The sequence below is a fragment of the Phaethon aethereus genome (genome assembly GCF_964289735.1).
Source record: "Phaethon aethereus genome assembly, chromosome: 20".
Lineage (NCBI taxonomy): Eukaryota > Metazoa > Chordata > Aves > Phaethontiformes > Phaethontidae > Phaethon > Phaethon aethereus.
In genome coordinates, this window is record NC_138596.1 from 9,857,946 (window position 1) to 9,875,333 (window position 17,388).

General features: G+C 49.1%; 1 protein-coding gene across 1 annotated transcript; it reads left to right on the forward strand.

The window, feature by feature from the left end:
• Positions 1 to 15,794: 15,794 nt before the first annotated feature.
• On the forward strand, positions 15,795 to 17,068 carry TMEM250 (transmembrane protein 250; the record flags this gene model as incomplete). Its single annotated transcript, XM_082008824.1, has 1 exon — positions 15,795 to 17,068. One exon carries the CDS (start codon positions 15,795 to 15,797, stop codon positions 16,212 to 16,214), a length of 420 nt encoding a protein of 139 aa, XP_081864950.1. The 3' UTR covers positions 16,215 to 17,068.
• Positions 17,069 to 17,388: the final 320 nt, after the last annotated feature.

Consider the following 17,388-nt stretch of genomic DNA (forward strand, 5'->3'; position numbering starts at 1 on the left):
GGTGGCATCCTGACCCCGCTGAATCGATGAGCAGAACCCAGCTGCCTCCCCAAGGTCAGGCCTTTGCCTTCACGAACTCGCAGAGGCTGCGCGGCGGATGCTCTCGCGGCCCCAGGGCCTCGCAGAGCAGCACTCTGCTTCACTCACCAGGTACTTTGTCTTATTTCAATCTTCCTTTTAGAACTTCTCTGGCTAAATGCTCCTGTCTGAAGGGGTGATGTAACCTGAGTGACTCCCAGGCTGGCATTCTGCGGGTAAGATTAACGGCAATGTCTTGTCAATAAATCCATAAAGCCCCCAAACCCGGTGATGAACGTGCAGAAGGTAAAGGCAATGCTTAATATCTTCAAAATAGGCCCCAGAGCCTTTGAGTGCAGGGAAAGAGGAAAGCACCGGTGACCCTTGTTAATCTTTTTATTGGCTCCAGCAGCTATTGGCACCTTTCGCTGGCCAGAAATTTGCAAGTCTCTGGGGAGCAATGATTTCACAGTCCGGGTCTCTTTGAGAGAGAAAAAAAATCCCTTTGCTCCTAAAATGGGACCATTCTTCCAAATGAAAATTGACATTTTGGTTTGAACTTCACGACCTCCAGTAATCACACTAATGGCCTTAGCTGGCTGGCTGGGAGGGAGCTGGCTGTGGCCAGGACTGATGGGACCCGTATGGATCGCTGGAAACGGGCTGGGAGATGAGGACAGGAGAGGCTGCTAACGGTGGACTCTAACTGGCCAAGGCACTGCAGGTTATTTCTGACCTGCTCTAGAGACTTTCAACTGCATCGGGTTTGATCACGGGTATTGGCAAAGATGTTGGGAAAGCAGTCACTGAGTGCTCCCCGCCAGCCATCTACGCACCCGAGCGTCCACCCGTCCATGCCGAGCTGCTGAAGCTGAGGAGCACCCACAGAGCTGTCTGGCCAGAGCAACGGTGTCAGGACCGGGACCAGCAGGGTGAGCAACGCTGGGTGAGGCTGGAGAGGAGTTCCCTGCCAGCCCGCCCGTCCCCGGGGTCCGAGCCCGGCTGGCACAGTGGGGGCCGGGAGCAGCACGAGGATGCTGGTTCCCACCGCCGCGGGGTGGTGGGGACAGCCCCGGCCAGGGCAAAGCTGGAGGCAGGTTTCCCTTCGGCCCCTCTGCAGACACACTGTGGGTGGAGGTACCCCCGCCTCTCCTCCTCGCCGACTTCTTTAAGCAAATGCACTTTTCATGAACTCTTTTCTAAATGGAAGGACAAATTGTTTAGTCAAAAGAGTTGCACCCCGCAGTAATCTGTAAAAATGAAGGGGGAAGAAACAATGCACCAGAGCCGAGACCATAAACCCAACTGACCAAGCCCTGAGCAGCCCCGCTCACGTTAACTGCCAGGCTGAACAAATTGAATTAATATTGCTCAGCACTTGGCATCTCCCTCCCAGCAAGGTGTTACAGACCTTTTTCTAGGTTATTTTCAGACCTTCTGTGTATTTTCACTGGTAACATGGGAGGCTCTTGCCTTCTCCCTGCTATGTTTTTTCTTCATTGCTGATTTTAGAAAACTCATATAAACATCTCTATCGCGCATACACAAGAGAAATCTCCAGTGCAACCCTCTGCAGCGGGCAGCAGCCACCACGGTCCTGCCCGCAGAGCCCACCAGCCTTCCCCCTGCTCGGCCCTGATTCGGAAGACTTCAAGGTGAGCAGGGGGCAGTGGGGCTGACACTTCCATAGCAAAAGCCTCATCCCTCTGAAACCACTCCATTTTATAGCTTGTCCATGGGTTGTAAAATTGGAAAACTTTAAAACGTATTATTCTTCAGCTGCAATCCATCATGGGCTGCCCCGGGAGCTGGGTCACCCTCCAGGGCCAGCCAGGGAGGCAAGCAGTAAACTCTTGCCTCTTCTGGATGCTGCTGCCGTCACGGGAAATCCAGGTGGGCGCTGGTGTTCATTATGTCTCCACAGCCGCCGGGCGTGCCGCGGTGCCGCGTTGTGCAGACGTGACGGGAGAGGTGGTACAGAGCAGCCGCTGTCCTCCTGGTGCAGGGCAGTGTGGCGGCTGGGCACAAGCACATCTGGAGGTGGTAAATGCAGCCTTGGGTTAACTTCCCCAAGCCCCTTACTTTCGTGGGTGCAAACAGACGACATCCCTGAGGTAGGTGTCACAGATCTGGGTAGGAAAAGTGATGCTATTCCCACTAAAAAGAGGATAAATGGTTTGGGAGTCAGACAAGAGGGAGGCTCTCACTGGCCGCCCAGCACAGTTCCTCCTCCGGCAAGGGCAACCTGGGGGCCGGGGTGCTGCGTTTCCATAATGATGCGGCCAAGAGTTTCTCCTTCCTCCTGTTTGCACAAACCTCCCCCCATCTGAAGTGTCTGTCCATCAATCTGCTTAATACAAAGGACCGACTTTTAAGTAGTTATTGAATAAATTCAAATGAAGTTGCCACTGTCCGGAGGTGTTGTGCCTTGAGCCGGCTGCTCCGACTCTGCTGACGGATGGATGCAGCCCTGCGGTGGCTTGGGAGGACCCAACACACCTCTCTGGGGTAACTCCGTTCCTCCGGCAGGGACGGACGAGACTCCTGGCAAAGTTGAGTTCTGGCATGAGATAAAAATTCTTAGACCATTCAGAAGGAAATCCCTGCCGATGGCACACTGTTGTCTGCACTCATCGCGGCAGCCAAGGTCAGGAATTGGCTATAACTACGAATGCAAGAGGGTCCTCTTATTTTATTTTTTAATACCTCATTTAGTAGGTTAATATTCTATGTTATTTTAGGCTGCTTTCTCTACACATCTGCCACCCAAGCTCGTACAGATGTTTTAGGATTCTTTAATCCTGACAAAGGACTTAGCGTTAAGGAAAAATGGGTTACGTAAAGATCCTTATCTCCTTAAGAAATAAAGCATGTTTTGGGCATATTGTGTACAAAACAAGACTAAAATAGAGGCAGAACATTCTGGGGCCACTTACCAGATGTCCAGGTTGGAGGACGTGCATCTGGCTTGCCTGCAGTTTTCCTGCCTGCCTCCTGGACCAGCGCTGCTGGGGCTCTCCGAGGCAGAGCAGCACCCAGCAGCAGCCTGGGACAGGCACTGCCGCGGGACGAGTGGGGTGTTTTTTGCAGGAGGCAAAACTACCAGCTCTGACACGGCATGGTGGAATTATTGAGCTCTTATAACTTCCCACTAACAGCAGCCTCCTGGATTGGATGCAGGAGTTTTGCTTGGGAGAGGACTTTTCCCAGGACAGTGCCAGCTCAGGCTGATGCTTGCAGGAAAGGTCACCCCAAGCTATTCGCCTCTCCCAGCCCTGAACTGCCGGAGGTTCCAGGATGATGTACAGTATTTCATCCCGTAAAATTGACGAAGTTCTCACATTTTCGTGACTCCTGGGATTGATCCAGCCCATGTAAATTACAAAAAGGAGTTGCAGTCCTCTGGGGTCTGAGGCAGAATATCAAAAGAGCATGGGCTCATGCTGCTTTAATTAAAACTTAGTTTAATTAAAAACCTTGAGAGCTTTATTAGACTCAGTAATTGATTTAATTTTCTTGTGGAATTCTATTACAAAACACTTCCAGCATGTTGGTTTTGGGATCCTGGCTCCAGGACCATCCTCCTCCCTGAACAGCACCTTTGCCCGCTCCAAGGGTCAAAACACAAGCTGGGCCAGCCAAATCCCTGAGCCTCCCGCAGCATTCCCACTCAGTGGGGCTCTGAGGGCAATTCCTGGCCTTAACAGGCAGCAGCCTGAAAGCTCTTACCCTTGTAAAATTAAGTCACTCCCTGTCTCCCAGCTAACAGGGCAGCCAAACCGACCTCCTCCAAAAAAGATCTGGGGCGATAGCTGTATGTGACACTCATGTGCTCGAACGCGCTCTGATCTCTCAGAGGTGACATGAGAAACCCCCCGAATTCTCTCTAGGGCTGTGCCTACTTTGGCATTCTTGGCTAACCATGTTTTTTGCAAACAGACTATTTGCAGGGTGAAGGTAGGAAGACCTAATCCACATCATGAAAGATTCTGCGGCAATTCCCAAAGGTGAGGGTGCCCGATGCCTCGTTATGCTACCCAGACGAGCTGGCACGCTAACATTTGGCCTTGCCAAATTCCCTTTTCGCTCCCAGCTCTGCTCTCCATTTGCTGCCTTACACTAAAACGGGTGGCTCAGTGCTGGGGATCTGCTGCCACGTTTCGCCCCAGCCTGGGCTGTATTTCTGTGGCAGAAAGGGCTGGCAGGGGGAAGAGGTCTGTGAATCGCCCCAACACCACCTCTACAGCCATCTGGCCGTGGATGCTCCGGAGAGATGCCTGGTGTTAAAGCCTTTCTGTCCAGGACACAGGGACTCAAACTGTAAAATAAGAATAATAAAAAAAATCCCACCACACAATGATTCCCTGATATATATTTATTTCATAACATCCAGAATTAATAGGATACAGGAGTTAAAGCAACCATGGCAACTGAATGCAGAAAGGGCTGTCCTTGTAAATAAATGAATTCATAAATAACTCACAAGTGCTGATATAAAAAGTCATGGGAATCTAATGCAATGCTAATGCAATTCAAGCCTTCCCTCTTTTACATGCAGTATTATAATATTAGGTGCGCCTTGCTTTGCTCTGTGCTACAAGTGTCATTCTTAAGATAATAGAACTTGCTAATTGTACCAGGAGCCAGGCTGTGATTGATGAGGGCTTTGGGTTTTTGTCTCCTCCATGTTCTTGCTTGCAAAATGTTGCACCATTAAGTTGCAGCCTGATCCGATGGCAACAAATTCAGGAAAGTTGGGGAGAAAGGAGCATGATTCACCCTGAGCAGGGTGTTGCCGGGGCACTGCCAGCCAGACACAGCGTCTTTGACAAGACACTGCTATTAGTTGTGGATGTGTTTTGTCTTATAAATCCTTTGTTCCTTTTTTCTTGATCATTTTCATTGATATGGACGTTGCTGCTGTTGTGATGCTGGAATGTCATCCTCTCCTTTGCACTGCACAGTCTAAGCATAAGCAACGTCAGAGAGACTCCTGAAATGCATTAAGCACCAGAAGTTCCTCTCAAACCCTCGGCAAAGCATTTTTCTAAATGGAGGCCAAACCCTTCCTCCGATACCTTGGGCAGCCAGTGAACACAGGGGCAAAACTCAGCGCTGCAAAAGGCACAGAAGGTGCAGGTTGCCCACCACAGGTGAGAGACTTTGTTCCATCCCCCAGCACCCAGGGGCGGAGGTGGCCCGGGGGCCCGCAGGGCCACGGGCGATGCAGGGGGGTCCCGCTGAGGGTCCTTTCCGCGCGTGCCCCCTGCCCGCCTCGCACCTCGGGTACCTCAGGAGGGCCGGGCCGGGGCACCCACCGCCCCGGCAGCGAGCGGAGCGTCCCCGGCCAGCCCCTCTTGCGGAGGGGCCCCGGAGAGGCTTCGCGCAGCCTAACGCGCCGAGGTCACGGCCCCGCGGGCTCCGGAGTCGCCTTCCCCCCTCGCTGCTTCTGCCTCGCCGGTGCCGGCGCAGCAGCGGCATCCCTGGGGCAGGAGCACCGCCACGCGGGACGCGGCCGCAGGCACAGCCCCACGCTCGGCCACGCCGCGGGGCCCGCGGGTGACGCGTCGCGGGGACAAGGCCCCGATCCTGGCAAGGTGCTTCCCGAGACGGAGGGGCTGCACTTGAGGTTTGGGGGTGGGAGTTACTCGCCTGCTCTTCCCGACTGCTTTCAAAAACAAAGAATAAGAAAAAAAAAGAACCCTGACAGTAATTTACCCTAAGGCGTTATGGACCTCTTGTGTGCACCCTAACCAAAAGCAGCGGAGGCTTCCTGGCCTGGGGAACCCCCCAGTGCTGAAAATGATGCCACCACAACGCATCCCGGCGAGTGGGGGCTTGGGCGCTGACCGATGCTCTGTAGTGACGCTAAAGAAATACAGGCAAACTCTGCTTTCCATTGATCTCAGAAAAATGAATGCTGTCTCTAAATTTGACATCTAGCCAATGCCCAGAGTCGATGGCTTCATTGATTCACACCGGAGGGACGGAGGCAGGGGGGAGCTCGGGGAAATGCATTTTTGCCGAGCGAAGGTTTGTCTCCGCTCTCTCCTGTCACTCTCCATCTTCGCCGAGCACCCGGCCTTTCCTTGCATGCAGGTGGTGGATAACTGAGGCTTCAGCATCAGAAGACAGATGGAAGGAAAACTGGCTGGGGTAAAAGCTCGAGTCTGCCTGGATATCTTGGTAGTGTTCGGTTTTTCCTCATCATCTGTTTTTTCTCCAGGAAATTGTTGGGGAATGATGGAGTGAGATCTGGTCTGTGTTTCCTCACTGAAGCGCTCGATCCGAGTCCTCACGTTTTGCCCAGTGCAGGGCTTCCAGGATGGTTATTAGCGTTTAGCTGCTGGTGGTGCTGCTGTTTATATGCAGAGCCATGGTGTGCTCCTATTGCAAACTCCCTGCCCCAAAGCCTTTCTGCTCTAAGTGCTGGTGTGGTGCTGAGCACCCTCCTGGGCTGTTCAAATACCTCTGAAAGTAGAGACGGAGGCACTGGGAATGCTAGACATGAGACATGCCCCAGCTCTGCTGCTGACCCACGTTGCTAAAACGACCCGAGAGCAGGCAGATCTCCTGACAGGCGTATGCCGTGAGTTCAAGAGGATCCGTCCGCCACTACCGAGACATGATTTGAGACGCGTTATTGATGAATGGAAAAATGGGGAACTGAGATTCCCAGAGAAAAGCTGTTACTTTGCCCTGAAATATCACCCTCTGAGAAGTGCTTGGCAGAGCCAGAGGAGCTGGGAGGCTTCCCGAGCCTGCCCGCCAAACCCCGGCTCCACAAGGCAGATATGGATTGGGTCTGTTTTAACGCCTCATGCTTACATTACACCTAGCCTACAAATGAACAGAAGGCAATAATGACACTTCTCCATGAGAGTTTTCTGCATAATAGGCAGTTTCTGACATCAGCCAGATCGGGGCTAGCCAACATGATGCAGCAACAAGCTTTGGCAGGAGTCCTGTCCCTGGCAAAGCGGCCGATTCTATTTTCATTTGTTTTAGAGACAGTTTCTCACCCACCATATGTGTGCAGCTGGCTCCTGCTCCAGCCCCCGGCGGTCAGTGGGAATCTTTCCATGACTCCAGCACCTCTAAAATAACTACCTTCCCGTTCTCCAGAGGCGGGGGGAACAGCCAGACTAGTGAGCCTATGTTACCGGGGCAGTCAAGTGCCCCCACTATAGGATGACACACACTTTTTACGTATATTGACATTCTGTGGGCGCAGGGGGATCCCATCTACATTAGTGCTGGCCCTTCTTTTTCTGCCCTGTTTCACATGGTGGGGAGGGAGCAGTTTGCAGGGGCGGAGGGAAGCCAGGCTGCCCCCAGCCCCACCGAGCATCCCCTGGGCTTGCCCGCTTTTTAGTGCAGCGGAGGCTGGCGGCAGCACTGGGCAGATTATTCTGGCAGAAAGCGTGCTGGTGTGCCACGTATATTGAATACATCAACCCTTACTGTCTCACCATGCCTCACACGAACCATTTATGACTTTAGAAACTGCAGACTGGTCTAGTTTTATATTTCGCAAGTCATCTGTAAAATAAGTAAAAAAATCCATAAAAGTATTACAGGAGCTAGGACTCCTGCAGGGACCCGGCAGCTTGCCCTCATTGTGCTCTGCAGCCTTCCCATCTGCGCCGGGATTGCCATTTGTACCTGGAACTGCTGCTTTCCAGCTTTGCAGTCTGTATTTTAGTTGGGGGTGTGCTGATGTGTGTCCCTCCCTGGTTTCCAATGCTACCGAAACCCTCAATAACACCACAAGCCGAGGCTGCCGCTTTGCAGCCCCGCTGACTTCCCGGGGCTCTGAGCGCTGCTCGGGGGCTGCACGCCGGTATTGCAGTGCTGCAGAAGTGGGAATTAGTTCCACTTTCTGCTACACATATTTTTATGTGATTAGTCTAATGTGCTGCATTATTATTTACCACATGCAAATCTCTTCAAACTGATTAAAGCTGACATTTCAGCTAAGAGATGAGATCTGGAAAGAAGTAATAAGGAAAATTATTTCACAAGCTTTTGCACTTTAGATTTGCAGGGAGGATCGATTACATTTAAAATTTAAGGCCCAGACTTGACCCTAAATCTCCTTTAAGGAAAAGGAAAGAATTAATTCCTTAATTTGTTATATTTCAGCTTTACAGGCTGGCTCAGCAAAACCCAGGGGAGTTTGCACAAGATGCCGTTGGTTTCGAATGGTGTTTTCGGATACGATGGGAAGGCAGCAGTGAATGCTAGTTTGAAAAATATCATGTTAACACATTTATTATCTTTAAGACCTTGAGAATTATGGCTATCTATATGGCTATAGAATTACTGTGGAAGTAGTTGTTTCTGGATCACCAAAGGAAACTTATTAGCTATCTTTTTGGACATACTTTTCAGCACACAGTTTTTTATTTACTGATTTCTGCTGGTGACCAAACAGTGCTAGGGGCTATACATTTATAAAGCACAATCCCCATTTCAAAGAAAAGGTGACAAAAATGGTCAGTTAGCCCCTGGAAAGTATATTTTGCAGAGAGAGAGGGAAAAAGAGAGAGAAAGAGAGTTTTGCAATGACGAGTTCATTCCTACAGCAGCTGTGTGGACGTTGTTATTTTTTGTAAACCAGGTATAGAGAGGTTCAAGACCAAATAAGGGTCTGATTTTCCGAGGTTCAGGTATTTTATAGGGTTGAATACCTTACAGCCTTCTTCACATGAACGTGTAAATAAGAACCTCTCCATAAAACCTTGCTTACGCTTGCAAAAATGAGATGTTTAGCTCTCCACAAGTAATAGTATTGAAAGCTTTTTCTAGACAGGGGTCAGACCCATTTTATTGTAATGGATTCACAGTGCAAAAGGATTGAGCTAAAGGACATCTCAGCTCTCAGCTGTTACTCCAGCTCCAGCCTAAATGACTTGACTGAGGCTAAAGTATGAATCAGAGCCAGAAAGCAGGGCTGGAAGTCGCAGTTCCTAGCCTTGCGTTCAGAGCAAAAGATCAAATTCACAAAATGCGTAAAAAAAGTGGAGGGAATGTCTACGTAAGTTTGACTTCTTCACTCATCTCAGATTGAAATGAGATTGACTCCGTGGGCTAACATTGAAGTCATTCAACCAGACAAGGTCTATCCCTGACAGGCATTTAAAGTCTTTATTGGAAAAAAACTCCTCCCCAAAATGGGAATAAGAAGATGTTTCCATTATAAAATGATCATGACAACTCAGCTGTTACTTTTTTGCCCTCAGCCTAGAAAGCATTTCTTGCATTCTTGTCTCAGCACACTACCTTAGCAGCGCTTCATGTGCAGCACCATAGTAATTTATCATTACCCAGTCTCCAAATTATTCTAGTGTTGATTAAATTAGTAAATGCAATCACAATCTGAAGCAAGTTAATTGAGAGAATTTATTTGGCCCTGACAGTTTTATGCATGTTTGATTAAGTATTATAAGGTTTGTTTTTGATTTTGCATAATTTAACTTTAAATCCTGCACTGGGGGGGGGGCTATCAACTATTAACGACCAAAATAAACTCTTTTAAGATGCATATATTTATGATTTATTTGTAAACGCAATATCTTCCAGATTTTTTTTGTTCTGTTGCCAAAGTGACAAATATGTTTAAAGTAATATTTTGAGCCATTCGGTTCATGCTATAAATCTTGTGAAATGTATACAATTCATTAAAAGTTTTGAAAGAAGTACAAGTTAGCATTTATATTGCAACAAGTGACATATAAATGTGTATGTTTGTCTTCAAAGCGTGCCATAAAATATATCAGCAGTAGCTGGCCGCTGTGACTAGTACTAATGGCCCGCTCTCTGGGCTGATGATAAGTTTCATCACAAATCTTCAACGCTGTCAACACAAAACTGTTCAATCAACAGGAATATGAGTTGTGTCTTTAGTAAAATTAGCACAGGAAAGAAATACAACCCAGAGCGCTGCCGGAGTGTTGTGGGCGGGTTCCCTTCGGGCTGAACTACACGCGCTCCTTCAGGATCTTATCTCTTTGAATGTCAAAGCTTCAATTCATGCCTGACCTGAGGACACTTTATTTTTTATGAAGATACACATTCGTTTAAGCAGCACAGGGGTCAAAATATTTCAGGCAGAAAACTGAATAGGGCCATCCTGCTTTTTTTGTCATCCTGACCTAAGAAATTAAAAGGAAGCTGCTGCGTCGCACCCGTGCACACACATGTTTAGGTTGGGAGGTTGCTAAGTGGAGCTGCCTGGGTTTTTCTGGAGGCTAGGAAAGAGATCCAGGCCTCCTTTCCCACCCTGAGGGGTTCCTGAAGGATGCCAGGAGCCCCATCTTTGCAGCACTTGCATTCAGCAGCATCCCTGTAATTCTCCAAGGCAAAGCTGGAAAGACAAAGTACCTTCACAATTTTGTTGCTCGGGCTGAAATTCTTGTCTCTGGGCTGTGGCTCCAGTCCCAGGCAATGGTGGAGAGAAATAAATGGAACATGGCTCTCCTGCGTATCTCAGTCACTGAACAGATGTTCCCAGTTTCATGCTATTGGGAAAACGTATTGGCTTCACACCTCCCTTCTCCCTCCCACCAGAAGGTGTGTGGGAGATACAGAAATGGCAATTTGCTAGGAGCACACCACCGCATATCGCCTCGGCTATAATTTCCCTCTGATATACGCCCTGCACCTCAGGCACCTCATTGTATTTGCAGAATAAAACTGCTCTGCAGGGCAGGCGCTACCGCAGGCGAACGGGGAGGAACCAAACCAGAGCGTGCATCAGTGAGGCAGTTGGGACGCCGAGAGGTATTTGGCCTGGTGCCTCAACTGCCTGTGCAGTGCAGCAGGGCTGAGTATTGGCAGATGGCTTGAGTTATTATTATTTAACGTTTTTCCACCATGGTAGTGCCTAGATGGCAAGTGTGGCAGGGAGCCAATGAAAAAGTTCTCTATTCTTTCCATTACGGAAATTAATTCCTAATTAAATATAAGAGACATCAGCAGGGAGAAGGTTTCTTTTCCTTATTTTTATGTATCACTTTTCAATTTTCCTTCACCTGTTTTAGAAACTTTTTGGATCCTTCTGGCCTCCCCAGATGTCTGCGTCTCCTACATTTGTGATTTTACCACCTTGCTCTTCTGAAAGTGCTTGAGCTCCCTCAGCAGGATGAAGCCCTGGGAGAAGCAGGGTCCCTCCCGGGAGCACAGGCTCCCAAAGCACAACTGCCCACGCTGCCCCAGCCGCTCAGCGAGCCTGGACCTGACCCTGGAGCCCACAGGCGGTATCTGCCTGGCCACAAAACCGCGCTCGGGGTCATGAAAGGCCCAACTGACGAGTGACTTGGAGAAATCTTCGCCACGCTCTTGTGTCGGGCAATGGTGTACGCTCTGCAGGTGATTCTTTCACCAGGGAGGTTCCGGCACCCTCACGACTAGGTCCAGCCCTAGGCCACAGGGTCTGTGCAGCTGAAACCAGAGCGTGTGGTAACGAACTGAGCCGGATCCACGATCCCGTCAGCGGTGTTTGTTGCCGGCCCGGTTTACGTTGGAAACGACCTTCCAGGCTCCATCTGCCTCTGCAAAGCGTGTCTGCCACCCCTGCCCGGCCCCAGACGCCGGAGACGGGACCCCCGGCACCCCCGGCAGAGCTGGGCCCCCCGCGGCAGCCGCACAGCCGGCAGCCCCGGGCCGGGCCGCGCTCCCCGCCCCCCGCCGCCCCCGCGTTGCCCGGGCAACGCGGCGCCCTCCCGCTTCCGGCCCGCGGGGGCGGTGCGGCGCGATGACGCCATCGTAGCGCGCCTCCCCGGCCGCTCCCTGACCACCACCGCCGCCGCCGCTGCCGCCGCCGGCCGGAACCGGGGCGCCGCCGCCTCCTGCACATGCGCATTGCCGCGCTCGTCCGTAGGCCCGGGCCTTCCATCAGCCCGGGCCCGGGGCGCCTGGCCTCGGCGGCCGCCGCCCGACACAGGGCCATGGGCAGGACGGTGAGTGCGGGGCGACGCCCCGGGGCCGGGGGTAGGTGGTGGGGGCGGCGGCCTGCGCCTCGCCCTGCTGCCCTGGGGCCTGCAGCGAGGGGCGGCGGGTGCGACAGTGGTCGGTCACCACCCACGTGGGCCGCGGCCCCGCGCCTGCCGGTCTGGGCCACGCGTGGCAGCGCGGCCTGCGGGTGCGGGCCGAGCCCGGTGGTCCCTGCGCCCGGACGCCCTGTCCCTCCTGGCGGGGCTCTGGTTTCCCTGAAGCGAGTCGCAGCCGCCCCACCCCGGGGAGGGCGGCCGTGCCCCGGTGGCCGTGCGCGGCCGTCGCTGCCCGCCCGGTCGGCGGGTCTCCGCGATGTCTGGGCTGTGCTTTCGACCTCGCAGGCCACGGGGAGGTCCTGGCTGAGCTTCCTGCTTTCAGTTCCTTTCCCAAGTCGGTGCGGTTTAATTTAGGATCTGGTAGGATGTAGGAGGAGTTCGAATTTCCCCTCCTTCCAGTACTCCCTGCTTTCATTTATCAGCACTAACCTTTATTTGTCATTGTCCCTAACCTTGTTTGGCTCCTTCTGGAACATTTTGGTCCTGCTGGTCCTGACTGATGGTCCTGTCATCTGTGAACGTTGCGATCTGTCTGTCATCCCTCCTCCTCCACAAATTATGAGTACCCTGAGCAACAGCAGACCTTGCCTGGAATGTGTGATAGATGAAGAGAAGTAGCACTGTATTTCGGTAGCTTTCTCATCATACACTCCGTTTTTAAAGGAAAGGGAGTGAAAACTCACCAAAGTGAGTAGTAATCCAGATTTTTAACTTCCTCATGAGGCCATTATTAATGTGATGCTTGGGGTAGCAGCAGCATGGCTGACATCAAGCTGCCTGGGCCTTCGATTTGCAATCCTTTGAGCTGTAGGTTGATACCCAGATGAGACCGACTTGGCTTTCCAGCCTTACAGCAACATGCTTTAAAACAGAAAGGCCCAAAAAAATGACCTGGAGGAACGGGTGTCCAAGTCTATTTCTAGGCATTCTGTGCCAACATACAGGTTTGGGAGCCTGCAGTGTTGGCTGTGCATGCTCTCTGCATTGTGTTTTGTACACCCTGGATGAACAGCGATGACTCTGTGATGGGGAAGGTGACTGACAGGAGGTTTCTATCTGTCATTTGTCCTTTCCTGTCTGTGAATATGGCATTGGATAAAAGCTGGGTGATTCTTTCCAGCATGTGTAAGTGGGCTGCATTATTGAGCATGTGATTCGTCTTAGAATCTTTATGGATTAAAACTTCATGCTTGGGGAGGGCCCTTGTAATTTTGAATTTTTTAACACACAAAATGTGCAAATTGAAACTTACTCTCTCATTTTATCTTTTAGATCATCTCATATGTAGAGTGTTGTGAGTCTATGAAGCACCTTAGCAGTTTCTTTCACTCTTCCTAGAAGGCCAGGCGTCACAGGAAAATGCCACTTTTTTTGTTACAAGAATTAAGTGGCATCCAGAGACGGCAGTGGATTACTGACCTTCTGCTGAGTGGATGGCAGCACCATTAAAAATGTAATCTTTCAGAAAGCTTATCTTATTCTCACAATGTCCCTCTGCTCATGGCTGTTCCAGTGCTGGTATTTGAGTTTCTCTAAAGAGTATGAGCCTACCAAAGCCTGTTTGTTATGTGGTGGGCACAGTAAATGGGGACAAGCTGCTGCTTTTCACAAAGAGTAAGTCTCTGCAGCTGAGCCGTTTGAGCGCTTTTCTTGGATTCACCTATTGAAGGTTTTGTCAGAATCAAAACTCTTCTAAAACAGAGCTCAGACATGAAGCAGTGTGTTGAGTTTGCCCCCAAAAATGACAGCTTATGCAAGTGGGGGTTGTGCTCCATCACTCGGGCACGGTCTTGCTGAGTGCTCTAATAGTGTGTGTGCCGATTTCCCCATGGCTGCTTAGGGACTCGGACTAAGCAGCTATGTAAGAGTTTGCTGGAAAATTGTAAGCTGTCTTTTGTGTCCTGGTGAAAGAGGTTGTAAGGAGAGGCTGCATCATCAGAAATTGAATGCTCTGAATCCAGAGTATGTGAATTTTAACCTATCTTGCTAATTTAGTCCTCCAAAAATATCTCTGAAAACAAACACTGAGCAGTATATAGGCAGCATGTGGGGAGCATGTTCAGTTGCATGCTCCAGGCACAAAACTATGTTGTTTTTAAGTAGTGTTGGTTTAGTATCTGACCAATTTATATGTCTTGCAAAATTCATTCTTGTAACACACTTCCGAGCTGCTTGCTATTTCCTTTCTACAGACAGGAAATTATGGCAAAGAGGCACTTAAAATTATGAGGGTGTCTTTGATAACTGAGAACAGACCTCAATTTCCTAAATTCCTTAATCATAAGTTAACCCATGCTCCTTTTTATTAGTCCCTGATTCATGTAGAGCCAACAGATTGCCTTCAAATTTCTGCAATGGCAAAAAGGAATTAGAACCTCGGGCCAAGCAGAAGAGAGCAGAACTGCTATTTCCATTTGCGTGTAATTTGAGGCAGGAAGGGGGAAAGAGACTTACCCAGCAATGCACATTGTATCAGAGAAGGTTTTGGATATCAAAGCACAATTTCCTGAAACCTTATAATTTACTCTGTGATTAGTTTTGTTAGTAACAAAGTGAAAAATTCTTGAAGTAACTTTTAAGTTACTTTAGGTTTACTTTTAAGAGTAATAGGATTTCTTGTTCAAGAAAGGAAAGATCTGCCCAGATCTGGATGCCGGGGTGTGCGAGGAGGCTGGGGAAGTCCCTGTTGTTTTCTAGCATTATCTGATGAGTGCATTGTCATTTCATAATTCCCGGAATTTGGCACATTGTACGCCTGGGGTGAAGCAGCGAGCAGCTAACAGGCTACTGCTCATCACTCACAGAACAACAATGGGTGTGTGGAAGGATGTTAAGATTATAAATCCTAAACACTCCAGAAGATCAAGATATTTCACTTATCTCTGCGGGTCCCAAAGGGAGAAATAAACTAGTAGATGTCTTTGAAAGGCTGCCTTGCCATTGGATGCGATGACAGTGAGACCGCAAGGCTCCACTGAGCAAGGGGAGGTACATCCTGTAGAGTGTGAAAAACATGATTGCCTCATTGTTCTTGCAAGACCTGCCATTATTTTCAGTTTGTTTGTTTGGTGAAGGTTTGCCAAGTTTTGAAATGAGCAGAAATCTAGAATCACTGCTGTGTCTGGGCTGAAGAATTCGCTTGCAAAAGTACTTGGAGAACTTTTTTCTTTAAAAGAAATATGATCCAATGCAAATACATACATTAATATTACTGCTTCCATGGGCGGACTGTTACAGGATGGCTGTTTGATTAAGAAGGACCTGTGAATTAGCCAGGATAATTCCAGAACAAAGTTCTCCTCTTTCCTGCATTGACACTGTAAAGCTTATAAAAGCTTACGACTAGTGCTGATATTGCATGCTACTAGGGAGCTGTTTGGAATCTGACTTGGTGATGATGGAAGCAGAGTTGTATTTCTATATGTCTGCCTGGTAAACAATAAGCAAAGAAGCAAAGCAAAGTTGTTTCAAGCAAAGTTGAGTTTTGCAAAACTGCTGTAAGTAACTGCCAAGCTGGAGAGCGTCTGCCGTGCTGCCTCTCCTCCTGCTGAGGCTACTTAAATGTGTTTTCCTTCTCTGCCTTCCTGCAGGTCTCTTCCTTCCTGGAAATTCAGCAAAGAGCTAGCATTCCCAGGCTGTTGGATCTCTTCCATGTTAATGGATAATATTTGATATGTGCCCTGTAAATCCTGCCCTGGGACTCTGTGACCGGTGGGGTGCCTGATGCCTGTAATCCCCATTCCCCGCCGGGTCCGTTCATTCCACGGCCCCCACACGACCTGCCTGCATTCGGCCTGTGGCCCGGTAAGGACCACTCACTTGGTGCGTACCAAGTACAACAACTTCGACATCTATCTCAAATCCCGATGGATGTACGGATTCATCCGTTTCCTGCTGTACTTCAGCTGCAGCCTGTTTACCTCCATCCTCTGGGTGGCACTCTCTATCTTGTTTTGCCTTCAGTACCTTGGCATCCGGATCTTTCTGCGTTTCCAGTACAAACTCTCCATCATCCTCCTCTTACTGGGGCGAAGGCGAGTAGACTTCAGCCTCATGAATGAACTGCTCATCTATGGGATTCATGTGACCATGCTGCTAGTGGGGGGGCTGGGATGGTGTTTCATGGTATTTGTGGATATGTAAATAAAACAAGCATGTGGGCTGAGAAGGTGACTTTTCTTCTACCCCAAAATGTGTCAATATCTTCTTTTCTTTTTTTATATAAATTAATTTATTTATCAGTGCTACTTTTTATTGATAAATTAACGTACTTGTTTGCAATTTTTATCTTTTTGAGGGTTGAGGTATCATTTTGATTATCAAAGTGCAACACTTGATTGGGTGTTTTTTCTTTGCGTAGTGCAAGTTAATAGAAATTTCTTCTGGTCCATAGGAGCCTACCTTGCTGCTGCTCCTGTATTCCTGTGGGCAGGAAAAAGGCAGTGACTTATCTGGAGGGCAGAAGCCAGATAACTTTGCACCCCACACTCTTAATCAGTCTTCACCCTTTTTCTAAAAATGTTCCTTAATGTCTCGGGCATGTAATATGTATCCTACTTGACTGATGTTACCCTTTCTCTATGTAGTTTGCATTTTGCATTTCCCTGCTAAGAATATGGGACCAAATTCAACAGACTGTGGGGGCTTGGGGTTTTTTTTTTTTCTGTTTTGTTTTTAGATTTGTGCAAGACATGCTTTTGACCTACTATACTGCTCTGTTCCCTTTAACATAATTATATAGCTTTGAATGGCTTTGTCCTTTTCGGGCAGTTAGTGCTGAGTAAGTGACTCTTACCCTAATAGAACAAATCCACTGGAGTGATGGGAGCAGAGTTTGGTATCATGTGCTCTTGAAATTCCCAGTCACGGCAAATATGTTATCAGTTCGCAGTGATTAAGGGGAACCCATTGCAGTGGTCCTTCATGTTTAGATCTTGGCATTTGGTTCTACTTTTCACTGAATTGATTAGTTCCAGTTTTCTCACAGAGCTACTTCTGTCTTATGGAGTATGGTGAGATGAGACTATTTCACCTAGGAGAGACTGAAAGCAGAGTACAATCTGAAATGGCAATAATTGTTCTATGTGATTACAGAAAACATTCTCTCTCCTACCTCTGCAGCAGCGAGAGAGGGGTCACTGGAGAGCTTTACTAACAGCTCAAGAAGGGAGTTACGCGTTGAGCTCAGTTTTACTGTTCTCGATCTAAGATATCAGGCTGTTCCTCTGTAGCCAGTCAAGTAACTTTATTGATTCCGGAAGCAGGCTTAAAGTTTATTTTTATTCTGTTTTTCTTTGTTTTTCATTATAAGGGAATA